The 16,253-nt window shown below is 39.2% G+C and overlaps 1 protein-coding gene across 3 annotated transcripts in view; it reads right to left on the bottom strand.

Annotated features, from left to right (window-relative positions):
• Positions 1 to 16,253, bottom strand: part of ARHGAP10 (Rho GTPase activating protein 10) — a 137,425-nt gene that overhangs the window by 22,192 nt on the left and 98,980 nt on the right. For all 3 annotated transcript variants that reach the window (XM_085058217.1, XM_085058220.1, XM_085058218.1), the window contains one exon: positions 13,044 to 13,194. In XM_085058217.1, the coding sequence (XP_084914343.1) occupies positions 13,044 to 13,194 (151 nt within the window). The remainder of the gene's footprint in view (positions 1 to 13,043; positions 13,195 to 16,253) is intronic.

The following is a 16,253-nucleotide window of genomic DNA, read 5'->3' as shown; positions in this document are numbered from 1 at the left end:
GAGGAGAAATTAACCTGGGAAAGTGAGTCACTTGCACTGTGGCCCAATCCCGCTCACCTGGCACCTCCCCACTGCAACAAGGCCACAGTGCTGCTGCTGCTTAACATTTGCAGGACATGAGAATCACAGGAGTGTCAGGTAAAAACTAATTAATTACATCTCATTTGCAGATGTATGTGTCACAGTGATAAACATCTGAGAGATTAGACAGTGGTACTGCAGCCTTTCTTCATAAAACCCTTAGAACTAGACTTAAGTCCCTTTAATCCATCACAATTTCCTTTCAAAACAGTAGTAGCAGCAGATATATACAGCTTATTAGAAGGCCACATTTACCTCAACAATTCACTTAGCATTACTAAAACACAGTTGAAAGGAATATTAATCTGTTTTTTCATATTACAAGTATGACCAACTCACAGCACCTCCCTACAGAAAGCAGAGAATATTCCATTGAATTGTTTCTCAGAACACAGAAAAACTTTTAGAAAATACTAAACACTTCAGTCACGCACAGAAGAGTCAACACTGGAGACTGTAGTATACAGGCAATTGTGTTTGACATAATCATAAATTAAACTGTGTGCTAAATCTTTCCTCAAATTTTACTTCTTCCTTCCTGAGCCAGTGTTTTCTCACAGTCTGTACTGCACTGAACTCCCAAAACTAAGATTGAGTTTTGAACACTAAAACCAAATCAGGTATTTAAACAGGAAAATGCCTGCTAAATTCTATGGGATTAACTAAAAACCCTCTAAAAAAATGTTCAGAGACACTTTACATTTCTGATATCTTCAATTACCTCCTTTTGTAAAGTAAAACAATATTTTTATTCAGGAAGAGGCAATTCTGTATAACTGCAAATAGAGGTGACTAATGACCATCTAGCACATTTCCATGACTAAAATTAATATATGCTCAAAACCTAAGTCTTCAAAATATAGGGTCATTGCTATGATTTTAATAGCACAAAGATCTCACCCTGTATGTCAGTGCCAAAAGTTCTGCTAACTTCAGGAATTGTACTAACTCCTGTCCATGGCAGAGGCCATAGAACTGTGCCTCATTATCTCTTTATTCAGCTTAATAACCTGCTTTTGATTGGGGTCAAACTACATCTTCCAAATGGTCATTGTCTGAAAACATCAGTAGATGATAAAAGCAATGAAGAATCAATTGGTTACTAATTAACATACTTGCCAATCAATGCATGCACCTTCACTCTGTTAGGCCTTATTCTCAGGCATAACCCATGTAATATGCACTACTAATTATTACAGTATCTTTCATATCAGGTTTTTGTGCTGTGTGACAGTATTTCAGTGATCTCCTTTTTAAGTTTAGCACCGAATCTCTTACTGGGAGGGATTTTGCAGCTTTGGAATCGTGCACCTGTTTTATAAAGCTGTTACAATTTCCCAGTGTACTATATGAAGAGGCTTCATCAGATGTGATTCTATGAGTTTTTGTTGTGGCTCCATCAGAACAACATTAAGCAGTAATTCCACCACTTACTCCTATTCCTCAATCCCATTTGTAAATCCAGGGCTGCCACTTGTTTTTGCCATGGCTTTAAATTAGTAATATGATGAGCTGATTGCCTCTGTGACCAACAGACTTAGCAGAGTCATTGTTTCTAAGGACATGATCCATTCCATAGCTATGGGCTATATTTTCCCTCTAAAATCTGTACATTTGTTTCTCAATACAAGCATGTTTATTTTGTTTGAATGGGTGCAGCTTAGCACACAACCACAACTCCTACTGCCTATCATTATTTCCAATTCTCCTAACTCTGTCCCATGTGCAAATATATCTTTAAAGACTTTTATTTACCTTTCTAAACACTGCTATTCCATTAGCATTCCTCCAGTTGCTTCAAACTTCTTCAGCAAGCTACAAGATGTTTTACAAATTAACACTGCCAAGCTATACAACCCCATGACCAGAGACCTTTTTTCAGACAAGTTAGGTGACTCTGCATTATTCAAAATATTCACCTAGCAACAGGCCTACCTGTGAGTATTTCTTCCTGATCACACATGGATTATCATAATTTAAGTTCTTTTTGACACTTCTTCAAAACTTCTAACTTACATTGGCTTCTAGCCATTTTCTCTTTTCCCACCCCCCTTCCCTTTTCCTGGGTTTTGCTTGGTAGCACCAGTAAAGACCCTAAGCTTTTGGTGACCTGCTTTTTCCATCTTGACATGGTTTGTTTCTTAAAGTGTGTGTTAAGGATATTGCTGGAACTGAATCAGCTTTATAGGTTTCCTTTTACCTCAGAAGTCAGGGGCTCCTGATATTGATAGTCTAGTATTTTTTACAGTTTCTCTCTTCTCACTCTTCTTTATCTACAGCATTTTTCTCCAGTGAGCAGCATTGTCAAGTCTCCCACTTCTATGTAAGGGCTGACTGCCACATTGGACTGACAGGTCCTTTCGAAGAGGAGTTCCAGAAACTTCCTATTCCTCTTTCCTACCACTTGAATTCTAATGAGCTCTTACCTTATAAAACATGCAAGATGTGATTTCCTTGAAAGCTCATTTATATTATTCTTTGAGCATACATTTTGGTGTTGTTGGTGCCTTCACCTTCTTCTTCTAAAAATGTCAATCCCCCTCCTTTTTCTCTCCTATTACACTCATTTTTGGGTGCCAGAGAGTGCCAGAACAGATGAAGGACATGAGGGTTCTCAGTACAAAAGCAGTAAGTCTGTATGACATCTCACAATTTTTTGTCAACATTCCAGCCATCAACTCTTCACCTTTCCTTCTTCATATTTGTGGGAAGGCTCTGAGTGTCTTCAGCTTGGCCATCTTTCTAGAGCTGCCATCAAGCTGCTTCTACAATTCATGTCCCCTTCCTACACAAATAGGTGTAAGATCCAATTTGACTCTCAAGAGAGTTAAAAACTTGTTTCACATTCTCACCACCTTTTGCATACTATTTAAATTTTCTGACTGCTTGGATCCTTTTAAACTGTCATGTAAATTATCTTCTTGTTTCACTGATCTAATCACAACACTCATCCAAGCCTTTGAGCTTTCACTGTGCCTCTGCAACAGACACCCTCTGCTTTGCCTTTATGGCTGTTCATTGTTCAGACCAGCCCCATCTAGAAAATAATAAATATCTGAGGCTGATCCTAACAATTTACTGGTGTGTCTAGCTGCTACTACTTGCCCTTAATTTTCTAACCCAAATATCCTTCCTCCTTCCCCCCTCATGTCTCCATTTCTCATGACAGATACTCACAAAGTACCTGCACAGGCTAAGACCCACCTCATCCAGCTTTTCTCTAGCAAATATATGACCCTCAATTCCCTTTGCCTTTTGTCTGGATGAGCCTCGGACAATAAAGGCTCTCAGACCCTCCTCACCAGGAATCTGAACTCAGTTTCTACCTAACTGAGCATGACATGTCTCCCCACTGCCTTTTTTTCTCCTTTTTCCATCTGGCTAGTCTAAGAATATTTTTTGTTGGCATCCAAAGTTGAAAAAAACCCCTGAAATACTTTGGCAGTGTCAATAATCAGATCCTTACTTTACTCTGAGAATTCTAAATAAGAAAAAAGCATTTGTATTAAGAACCATGAAAAGCAGAGAGTTAACACTATCAGTTACTTGCTTAAGTGACAGAGTTTTCTTCCAACTTCAGCTTAAGTAAACTGATGAATTACATACTTCAATGTTAAAAGCAAGACAAATCTTTAACGTCAACATTTCAACCAACATCCATAGTTTAAGGGTAACCAGAGAATGAAAACAGTTTATGAAAGAATTTTTCTGCAATAAATGAGGAGTATGTGACTGTGTCTGCTGAGATACACAGAATAGGCAGAACGAAAGTGTCATATATGTTTTAAGTGGTCATCACATAGGCAAGTCATGGTAAAATAAGAGGATAAAAATCCATCTTATTGAATTTGACACAAACAGGTTGAGTCATAGACAAAGGATGATGGGGAGAATTAATGAGGAGAGTAGCTCAAAGATACTACAAAATCCATGTTGCCACCTCCAAGTCTGCCATTTTCTGCATCATGAGGTGGGGAAGCAGCAGCTGCAGCGCTGTGCAGCCACCCATCCTCCCCCATCAGCACCACAGCTGCATCCAGCCCTGAGATAGCAAACATTCGTTCCCTCTAAACAGCTAACTTCCCACAATAATACAGAAGTTCAACCAAGTTGAAAGTGGCTTTGCTCTTAGGTTAATCTGTGGGTATGTATTATGCTTTTATTTTAACAGGAATCTCATAGATCACGGATAGAAAAGAAGTATTAGTATCATAAATATCCTTGATCAAGCAAGTACTTAATTGCAAGTGTTAGATCTTAAGCATCCACAGAAAACAGATACAAAAAACATAACCAAAGTTGCCTCACCAGTTAATAAATCCTTAAATTACCCTATGAAACAATGTACCAACTACTCTGGAAAGGATTCAGCCATTCCTGGAAAGCTAGAAGTAACTCCACTGGAGAAAGTTTTCTGTGATAGAGTGATCAGAGGACTCTGCAGTCAAGAACTGCCTTTTCTAGATGCAGGCCTGCCCCCTTTATTCACTATTTATAGTACCACTCATCTTGTGGTAAATCACACCAAACACCAGTTGAACTGAGACATTTTTCTACTTCAATTTCTTTATTTTTCTATATTAATTAAGCCAAGTCATCTGAGTAAAATAAGAAACTGTGTGCTTTCACTTGACATGCCACTAAAACTGGTCAATTTTACTGTTTATTACTCAGCTCCAGACCACAGAAATTGTGCTTTTTAAACACGTTTCCAAATCAAGGTGAGAGCTTGATTGAAAGTTAATAGAGACCTATTATTTGGTAAAAAACTAATCATAGTGAATGCTAAAAGTAAACAAGAGTCATTTCACTGCTCCTGAGTAATGGGTATTTTGGAGGTCAGATTCTTGTAAACACTGAGAAAATAGATTTGTATTACCACATTCCATTATCCAAAAGTACCTGTTAATATCCCCAGCATGTAGCAAACCCTGTACAGTGCAGCACTGCCCTGGTATGCAGTTAGTTCTTACATAAATTTAGACATCATAGACTCATCCAGCCTAAAGCCAGCAGAGCAAATGGACAGCAGACAACCCACATTCTCATCAGTTTCATGCTGTCACACAGAACACACGCAGCAAGAATCAGATCCCTGCACCAGCTAGTTTCTCCTCTCTCAGACAAAATAATTAACACAATTATTTGAGCTGACTACAGTTTTTTCCTAGATCAAGACGAACTTTGATATGTTTTTCAAATGTGTGCATGTAGCAGCATGTGTATCTTAGGCACAAAGCAGCTTTCCTGTAGAAAGGTTGTTTTTCCCAACTCCATAATGGTTCAGATACGTCAGGAAGAGCAGGAAGCTGTGCTAGACAGAATTTGCCTCAAGACTGGATGATGCAGCTCAAGAACTGTAGCCAAAAAAGGCACAAGGTGTTTGAGTTGGGGCTAGGAAAGGGAAAGAAAGGTGCTCATCTGCAAATTACTCAAGTGCAAGTGGAGTTTGGGGGATCATCATCCTGTCCTGGCCTCCTCCTTTTTGGTATTTTTTGTCTATTTTTAAAATGCAAAGTTCAATTTTAAACAAGCATCTTCCTAGATATACTTACTCGGTGTAATTAAATAACTAACCTGTAAAAATTTAACAATTATTTCAATAAATATCCTCCTTATTCCAGGTTATCTCTCAAAATTCAGGAGAAATACTGCTTGGATTATTTTACACCGATAAAATCCAAAAGACACAGACCCTTTCGCTGAACAAGCTAAAACTAAAATGGGTAAAGAATCCCAATTTATTCCTCAAGTTGTGGAAAAACAGTTCAAGAAAGAGTCACGAATACAACATTGGGATGTAAATTATATCCCATAATTAAATTTTGAAACACAACAGAAATCAGATACAAGCATGCAGAGCAGTTCCTCTTTTGATTTGTGTGCACCATGATAACAAGAACAGTATCTAAACTCAAAGATTACTCATTTTTAGCAGAGCTGGCTTGGCAGGAAACCACACATTATCTCTGGCCTTACCAGGCTGGCCAGATGCCAACCAATTTCATGGCTGAAAAATGCAACGATGAACTGAAGCTACTTCCTGCAAACCCTTACAAACAGTAAGATAAATAGACTGTCCCACTGCTTTCATAGTTTTTGGTAGCATGGAGTGGTTTGGGTTTCCACCAGGCCAGGCAACAGTAACTATGGTCCAGCTCTGTATTGAAAGATACAACAGAAGAGCTCTAGTCTGATCTATGAGAATGAGAACTGTGGAAAACCAGAGCAGATCAAAAAGGGGTACATCATCATTAAAAATTCCCTAAGTCAGAAGCACTTCTTAAATACCATCAAAAACCTCAAGACCATGAAAATATTCTTCCATGTTTCCTTTTCTATTTTGCTGGCAATTCAGGCACCAATCAGCTGGAAAATGTGTCTGAAAGGGCCCTTCCACCCCCAAAAGGTAAGGTGCTCAAAAACACTTTCCCTGAGCTGTCAAACAGAAATAACATCATGCTGTTGTCTCTTTTTCTCTTGCTATTTAGCTTGCTTCACTTGCAATCATTTCCTGTGACTTCTTAGAAGAAGTTTCTCACCAATAATTCCACAGCCTGTGGTTTCTTACCAATAATTCCACTACTTAGCCAATGACAAAGGCTAACTGCTACCACACTGTGTATGTGATGGGTCCCTCACAAGAAAGTCACTCTGAAATATTTTCTCTATGCTGCTGACACTTGGCTGTGCCTCCTTCCTCATTTTGTTCACCACTCTCCTTTTGCCATAAGACTGACTTCAACAGAGGAATGCATCAAGCAGGATACCTATGGCTTTAAAAAAAAAAAACTACTGCAAACAACCTAAGGAGCACTTAAGGGAAGTTTTGTCAGTTGTTTCAATTGAACATCCAGGTGACACGTTTGTTGATCTCCCCTAAGAGCACCTTCCATCTCCCTGTTGGTTCAGCAAGTCACAAGAACAGCTGGGAAGGAAAGAAGTGACAGCAATGTAATTCACCTTGCACTAAGTGTAACTTTCAAAAGAAGAAAACAGAAAATAAGAGAGAAAAAGAAGAGCAAATAGGACAAAGACTTCCAGAAGCTAACAGGCGAGCAAGAACACATTTTTTTCTGACTGAATGAAAAACATTGATGGAGTGGGAGCAAAAGAAGAAGAGGAATACTTTCTAACTTGCATCTCAGCCTTAAAGTTCACCAGCTCTCCCCTGCAAGATCTTCTCTGCTATCCTTATCACTAGTGAAGGGAAGCAAGAGCATCATGTGTGAGGAAACTCCTAACTCAGTGAAATCCACATTCTCATCCATAGGAAGAGGACTGGAGAGCTGAACAGCTACAAGTCTTTGCTCTACTTAGACTCTTGTGTGCTGGGTGAGAGAATTGACTTTTACCAATAGAGGTTGGCCAGGGCACAGCTGGCATGGAGCAAAGCTACGTCAGTGACTTCCATGCCTAGGATTAATAGCTTTTAGCATGCCAAATTGGCCTTCTTACAGCATTATGTGCCCCTGCATGTCTGTGTGCAGAAGGTAGAGAATTAAAGAGATGAAGGATTATTACAGGAGATCAGAGTTTTTTAATAGTGTCTGGCCTCAAGGAAAGACTGACCCATTCTCCTGAACTCCCCCCGTTGCTTCTTCAAATTCAGATTCTAGTTTTAAGTCTATTCAAGTTCCCTTCCCCTGCCCCCTGACTCCTGTCGTATGCATGTGTGTGAACACGTGGATGTGTTTACTTTGAACATTTCTACAGCCTCTAGATTTCATGCACTGAAAGCAGACAAGCACTGGCAATGATACTACGGCAATTCTCACACCAACCATGAAGATCTGATACACCTCATTCAAAAAGATGTAAAAGTTAGGAGCTGCTTACTACATCATAACACAAATTTGATTTTTGCTAACAGTGCAGCAAGTAGACTGTAGCAAGTAGATTATTCTCAGGGATAAAATGGCCAGACAATGTATACTGTGTACACAAAGTACGGGCCACAATTATTCCCTATCTCCAAAAATAAATAAGTACTTTCTATGGACCCAAAGCTTTCCAAGCAAAAGTCAACTCTCTGATAGGAAAGTAAGACCCACAATTACATAAGGAAAAGCTTTACCTTCACTGGCAGTAGCTCAAAAAGACTTTTAACTTTGTATAGCACACATCCTACTCGGAGCCATCAGGTGGAAAAAGCTGTGATAGATCACACAGAATTGCAGGAACTATTCTTACAGCAAGATGAAATACAAACTGTCTGAAATTCCACGTGGCAAACAGCAGTCATCCTGATCTTCCCCTCATGACTAACATTGGTGCACTTATTTTGTGACAGCATAGCTGTGTTCTGCTCAGCTGTTAACAATAGCTTTGTAAGCAAGTGTTACAGGGCCTTATGGCTTTTTGATATGCCTATGTAGCTGCTTTTCTTTCCATTTCCCCTACTATGTGCCAGGTTACAGAAACACTTCCAAGCAGCAGATTCAGAAATAGAAAGAGTTCAAGGCCAGGTTTCACACCTGCAACCTTGCAGTTCGGGGCTGTTCCAGCCCTGAAGACCAGTCTCATTATAAATCCAAGGCTTCCTCTAACATCCAGGTTTTATGTTCAGTAATTCCAAATGAAGCTCATGATTTTTTACTTCTGTGTTTGGGGCAGGAAGGGATGAGGGAGAGCAGAGACAGGGAATATTGCATGGAAGCTATGTAGCCATTACACATACCACATTTAACTCTGATAAAGTAATTTAATTGAATGCCACAGTAACTCGTGCAAATTAATTTGTCATCCAAATTAAGATGCTGTCTCACTCCAATCCCCACAAAAAAATCAAATCCAGTTACTCCCATTCAACACTAACATACCATTCATAACTATGCTTCCCTAGATACTTCAAAGGGCAATATAAGTTCGCACAAAGTTTTGAAGGGTTAAGAAACAGTTCTAATTTTTATGTCTTTTAGAATTCTGCAGAAGAATCTGTTTTCTGAATCACTATAAACATAGTATTTAGTTTATAGCAGCAGCAGAAAGCTATCACAGACAGCCCATGAGTTCCAGGGTGGGGAGATAGGACACAAATGCCCTGAAAAAAGAACAATGCAGCCCCCCTTTGACACTAACATGCTGTGTCCATGTATGTGCCAAGGAGACATTTCAGCACCTGGAGGGCATTCAAATAGAATAAGGCATCTGCAGACACTGTAGTTTAAGATGTATATTCTGGCTTGTTTAGAAAACAAGTTGCTCTGTTGTTGGACAAAGCGCTACGCAAGACCCATTTCTTGACTCCAGGTGTGACTTATGCAACTTGTGCTGATTCTCTGCTCATCCTGGATAGACTGCATTACACTGCTTACCTTACACACGACTATTCTTCCCATATTGCTCTAACAGCCCTGCACAACAGTTTAATAATCTCTAAGTCTCTGGTAGTGGGAAAAAAAAAAGAAAAAAAGAATGGAACAAACAAGAAAAACTCGAAACCTGTTGATTTTGCTACAAGACAAAGATATAAAAATCTAAATAAAATTGTAAGGGAACAAAACTTTAAATCTGCATTGCCCTGTAGAAGAAATGTAAACAGAGATCTCTTCTGATATATACTGACTGTTCAAATGGAAAATAAAGACCCAATTACATTCTTAGAAGAACAGGATAAACAACTCCCTGTTGCAGCTAACAGTCTATTCCTCTCTGCATAGAGGTGCAAAGAGACAATGAAAAGTCATTTGTACATAGCTGAAACTGTAAGCCACAGGAGTTTCTTCATGGCTATTCACTCTAAAATTCATTCAGATAGTGAGGGGGAAAGAAGAAAGCAATTTCCACAGATTTAAAAAAAAACCAAAACCCAAACCTAAAAAAGCCCCACCAAAAACAAATCCCAAATCTTCATATTAGAAGGCTAGAAAACTCTGGAAATACTCCTAATGTAAATCTCAGACAAATCTGCATTTTTCTGAAACAAGAACTTTGGGTTTAGGCCACATATGAAAGTAGCTCAGAGTTCCCCATTAGGTCCAGTTCTACTTGAGACACTAGGATGTCAAAAAAGACTACAGAGTGAAAATTTAGTATCTGGCTTACCAAAGAGGAAAGAAGAAAAAGGTTGAAAGAATGAAGTTGAAAGACAGACAGACAGTATCATCTGTGACTTAAGTTGGTCTTTCAGGAACCAAAGATCCTCGCAGTAGTAAATATAATCCTTGAATTGTTTGCAAATAGGTCTAATCATCTAATTGCCATGTAGAGGGAAGGAAAATCTATGCACTATCAGAACTCAGTACAGCTAATTACTAGAAGGCAAAATAAAGATTTTTATCAAACGCAGTGTGTGTTCTTCTGCTATTATATCTATCAATATTTATATATCTTACAGCCCTTTCTGGGTGGTTGCTGCATACATTTTGTGTGCAGTCAAGAAGCTTCTTGACTGCAAACGTGCTTTTAAAAGAAACCTGGCCCAAACCCTGCATTTCCAATTCAAGCAGTGGATTCTGAAGCCTGTTAACTCCCTGGAGCAGCTGATAGCTAAAGACTTGTTTCCGCTTTTCTAACAATTTCCTGGTTTGCATAACAATCCTAAAAGAAACACACTCAAGAAGTTTTCCAGCACAGAGAGATTTTGTCTCCAACGTAGTTCTAGTTTCAAGGCATAGAGAATATTTATATGTAATTGCAATAACTTCAGAGATACATTTGTCTACAAATATATTTACATATAAATATGTATCAGCGACTTGTTTAAAACAAGATTATGATAATTTTGCCATATCCAGGAAATACAAAACACTGGCTTGTGCCTGGTGCTTAACTCATGCCATTGTGAATAAGGGGGGGCGGGGGGGAGGGAAGGGGTTTAATGTTTAATTTCCTGTTAAAAACACACACAGGATAAAATCTTCCAAAGAGCAGTTATAAAACATGCATTTGTTAGCCAAGAAACTAGGTAAATATGGAATGAAGCCCAGGCTCACTTTTATTCCTTCACCCCCTCTGCAAAGAACAAAGCAACTGAAGGCCACGGAGCATATTTGGAGGCACTGAGCTCTGCTCAGGGACTAGATAATTGATGAGCCTGGCTGATTTACACACCCTGCAGCCACTGGGGCAGTTGCTCCGAGCATGCAGTGACGCAGCTGGGCTCGAGGTGCTGCAGCACTGCATGTGCACAGCACACGTGCCCAAGAGCCATTGTCCCAGCTAGTGACCACTGTCCTGACACAGCTGGCTGGCTGAACTGAAGGAAAACAGCCATGAGCACATGAGCAGGAGCTACCAAGAGCCTGAGAATAGTGCTACCTTCAGCAGGGGCTTTGGAAACCACAGAGGGGATTTTTTTAGCAGTTACAAGGAGATGTTATTGTCAGATCCCACCAAAATTTTCATCACAGTTTTAATATGTATGATGATACATTAGGCTATTCTGCAGGTCACTCCACTACAACTCCCATAAAAGTACCAAAGTTCTGTATGATATATAACTATCACAGCCTTTAACAATCCCAGCTCTTTGCCAAGATGCCCAAATTAGACAAGAATATGGACAGTATTTAGGCAAAATTGAATTGTTATAATGGTTTTCAACAGTTGCACTGTATTTTGGGCTCTTAGAATAAAACAACCCACCAAGTGCTTTCTGTTTACTGTGTTTGGGTCAAAGTCAACTCCTCAGTGCACACCTTGCTACATGAAATTGGAGAAATTGTGGAACTTCTTGCATCCTGCTAGGATTCATATTCAACATTAGACGTCAACACCTCTGTGAGTGGCTTCAGTTTTGTTTTGTTTTTCAAATGAGGATAAATTTATTATTGCTAATGTAGCTTGAGAGCTTTCTTAGCTGTTGGCAGCATATTATTCAAATTAACAAAGCTTAAGCTTTTTAAGCAGATACACCTTAAATATCTTCTAGTCAAGGCATTTAGTTTCACATTTGATGCAAGAAAAGAAAGGCACAGATTATGTATCTCTGGCGAATCAAATCCGATGGCAGGAATGCTGAGTTTCTTGCTGACTCTTTGCAAAACTAGCTTTGAGACTATAAAAAGTCCTGAGTTTGTTTCTAAAACCTGCACTTAACAGCTGTTGTAGGTATTTGTGTTCTTGCATTATGAAATCAACTGCTGTTAACCACCAATTTAGCAACAGTTCACCAGTGAGTCTCATACTACTGCATGAGTTCAAAACCTTCCTGTTTATTTTCACTTGCTGTAACTGGACTTTGTGCCCTGATCCCATGGCTCTTCATGTGAAAAGACAATTGACTAAAAACATTAGGAGGGAGAAAAGGAATAGGGTGGAGAAAAACTGTAAAACAAAATGAGCCCTGACTTGCCTCCTCAGTACTGTACATACCCCCAAGCCATGACATTTCAGGAAAATGATTATGTTTCTGGCCAACAGTCAGAATATATAAAATGTTATACACCCTTTGCCTCACTGTATGTTGCTACTGCAGACTCCATGCAAAAGCTGGACTTTTGGTTTTTTTTCATTGCTTTTCAGCAGTAAGGCAAATTGACAAGTATTTACTGCTAGTTACAGCAAGGTATTAAAGATTCAAGTGAAGTAGTGGTATTCTCCAGTGCAGTGGTGACCTGAGCCTTTAATCCAGATGAATTTAACTGTAAAGTGCATTAGCCCTTCTCATAAAAGATTTGCTTTAATTTAAGTTCTCTCTCCATTTATCTTATGGCTGTGTAATCTTCAGTAGAGGTCAAAGAGATTTCCCCAAAGAAACAGGAGCTGCTTCTTTTTCAGAGGAGAAAAGCATATTTAAGACAGTCCGTCCTACTTTTAAACACAAGTCACAGGACAGTACTCCCTGCTGTCCTTTCCCTGTAGCTTTCCTTGCTTCTTTACATGTTCCAAAGCAATTAAACCAGCGTGCATGTGCATCCACACATGTACACAAATGAAACATGAAATGAAAACACCTCCTGCAGATAGGATACACAGCCCATCTAAGTCAAGGACTGAAATTATTACTAACATCTTACCATCATCCAACTCCAGACAGAGATTGTAAACAGCCAGAGGCCTCTTAATACGCTGTCCTTGTCTTCTTGACTGCCTTGGTGGGGCATTTGGAGGAGATACTGACATAGAGATTGGCTCAGGGAAAGTGGCATCAGGCAGGGTTTTGAAAATCTGCAATCAAGAACACAAAGGGTGTTAATTATTTATCATGAAGAGCAACCTGTGCAATGCAACTGTAAACCATTATCAAACAACATTTGTTTTGGATTTCATTCAAAGCAGACAGGAGCCAAAAAATCCATTCCTTCAAGTTTGGGAGTATGCCGTGGCTTTTTAATGAGTGCTTTTAAAATAAATAAATAAATAGATAAATATAATATGGAAATAAACAAGAGCACTGTCTACACATTAACCAAGCTGCCAATCAGTTAATTCAAACACAAAACATTTGCAGCCACACTTACCAGCTAGGATGGAGGGGAAGGAGAAAAAGAAAGATACTAACTTTAGGAATCAGAAACCAAAATGCTTTATAGCTTTATCTAGAACCTATAATTCTGCCAGAATACCCATTTTAATTTTCAAAGCTTGTGATGTCATTATATCAACCATTTTAAGTAAACACAACACCATACTCTTGAAGAGAGCAAGGGGAAAATTTTGTGGGCAGGGGTTTTTAGTGAGAAATACCATAGAAACAAACCATGTGAGAATTTATTCTGTTAATTACTGCATGTTGAGACAATTTTATATTAAATACTGACATTCACAAAGATGCATATAAAAATTATTGCATTTCCCATCGTCATTTTATCTTTTGAGTCACGACCATCAGCGTATCACCCCTCCACACAGAATACCACATCATTTCTCTCTGAATTAACCAGCAACAGAGATTTGCTGTACCTGACAGCACTTCAGCTGTCACACACAGGGGACAGTCTAACAGTGCTGATTTACTTCTAGGAAATGATCAGTGTGCAGATGTGCAATTTAACAGCAGCCTTTTACAAGTGATCATGGCATGACCAAATTGGCTTCATACGTATTTCAGCAAAGATAAAGAAGCAGATAAAGATCAACACAAACAGAATCCGTATGAGTAAAGTCCTGTGTCTGTTCAGCACCTCCCAGCAATGCAACACAGTGATATAATAAGATATAATGAAACAGTATATGATGTTCTTGTGCTTCACAGCTTTATAACATTTACTATAAGAATACCTGGCAAAGAGGAGACTTGTAATCAATCTTTAAAGGGGAAACTTTTTATGAAGTAGAAATTCATGCAGGAAGTATAAAGGGACAACACAGATAACACATTTTTGGATAATAACAGCATGTGTCAGGTGCAGTACGACACAAAAAGCCAGGCAGGTGAGAAATAATGCCATAAGCATCAGTAGTAAGGCACAAAACATCAAAACATCATGTTAAACATACTAGAAACCCTAAATGCCATCACATCCTGGCCTGCTAACCCTGAATATTAACATTTAGGAAGATGATGACCCAAAATCCCATGCACACACTGACTTACAGCCACATAATCATCACTTTTGTCCTGGCAGGTTGAAGACTATACTGGTACAAAATAATCAAGAAATGCCATATTTCACAAAAACAGTGGAAAAATGATCATAGTCCTAAAACTGAGCAGCAGTGGGCCAGAAGCCCATATATAGTGTGCAAAGGAAAGCTCCAGTGGAAATATTATGTTCCTTCCCAATAAGTGAACGTTGCTGTAGGGGAGGTAAAAATGCTGTAATTTGAAGTTCCCCACACCAGCTTTAAGAAAGCTGTCTCCCCCTCCTTCACATGCCTACGAACGAGGGACTACAAGAGAGTGCAAAAATAGCAACTCTCTAAAAACAAAATGTTTACAAAGAAGAGAGGAAACAGTCCAACCTGGTTCTCCCCACTACAGACAACAGCAGCACTCTCAGGCAGTGACAAAGCTCTAATTGTGCTCAGAGTTCTAAAGCCATTTCTTAAAACATGATGCAATATATAATAATGAAATCTAATGTGCACCTCCATGGCATTTGGCTAACAGTACCACACTGCCCCCTTATGTGGAAATACAAGGCTAGATTGAGCAGGTTTAGGGATAAATATTTGCTTCTGGAAAATTCAAAGGTACCAAAACTTGAAATGCCATCTTTCCCATGGACTACATGTTGCATTTGGGCTCTCTGGCAAACAACTCTCTGCCAAGAGGTTTCAGCATGTTGTTTACTATGTCACATTCCACAGCTGTGCTTATTTGTAAAGCCTTATCCACAGATCTCTGCTGAAATTAGTGATGGTGAGAAGAACAAGTATTTCCCAGGAGTACTTCATAAGAAATTATCTTTCTTGTATGCTTCTAGGTGGCTTGCACAGGTGGCAGTGAAGTTCCTCAGTAGTTTTTGTCTCTCACAAATATGCAATATACTCTTCTAATACTACTAGCATAAGAAACTGAGTCTCAAAGGCAAAAGACAAAAAGAGTTTTTGCACTTTTAAGCAGTACATAGTTGTATCATCCCTACATATTTCCTACTGAAAAGACAAAAAGAAAAAATAAAATCCAGTACAGACCAGCCCTACTAGAATTTTTTCAGCAGCAGAAATCTCCTTCTGTTGCAGGCCAAAGCCTCGGTTCACACTACAGTTTTGCAAAGGTGAGCATCTGAAAAGCAAGCAGAACATCAACCTCTGCCTTCAGAACTGGACACACAGAATTCAGCTTTTCTTTCTTGCTTTATTTTCACTTAAATACTTTTCATCATGCCTTGGATATTTGTCTGCTGCATTGACAGAAGCATTGTTAAGTCTGCCTGAGAATAAGGAGATGGAGACCTGCTTTATTTCAGCTGTGGGGAGAAAAGTTGCTTTTGGTTTTATTCAAATTTGCTTCTAACCTTATTAACTATTTAAATACCACTGAAGTACAAATGTTTCACAGCTAATAAGATGTGCCAGCTGTGAGTGACCTGTTGTCAGAAGCCCACTGCGGATGCACACAAGACTGATGAATTCAACATCACACACTCAGACACTATGAGCACCTGAAACAGCACCAACAGTGCTGTGTGCTGGCTGACTTGCACAAAGGCACAGGACCACAGGAGAACAAGTTCAGGAGTACCATCCTGCACTACAAGCAGTTGCTATCAGATGCATGGCAAGGCAATCACACAGATCCAATTGGAAAGAAACTCACCCATGGAAGAACAGATTGGAAT

This window comes from Lichenostomus cassidix, chromosome 4 (assembly GCF_008360975.1).
Source record: "Lichenostomus cassidix isolate B80296 chromosome 4, HeHo_3.0, whole genome shotgun sequence".
In the NCBI taxonomy this organism is placed as follows: Eukaryota; Metazoa; Chordata; class Aves; order Passeriformes; family Meliphagidae; genus Lichenostomus; species Lichenostomus cassidix.
This window is presented reverse-complemented; position numbering and strand designations above follow the sequence as displayed.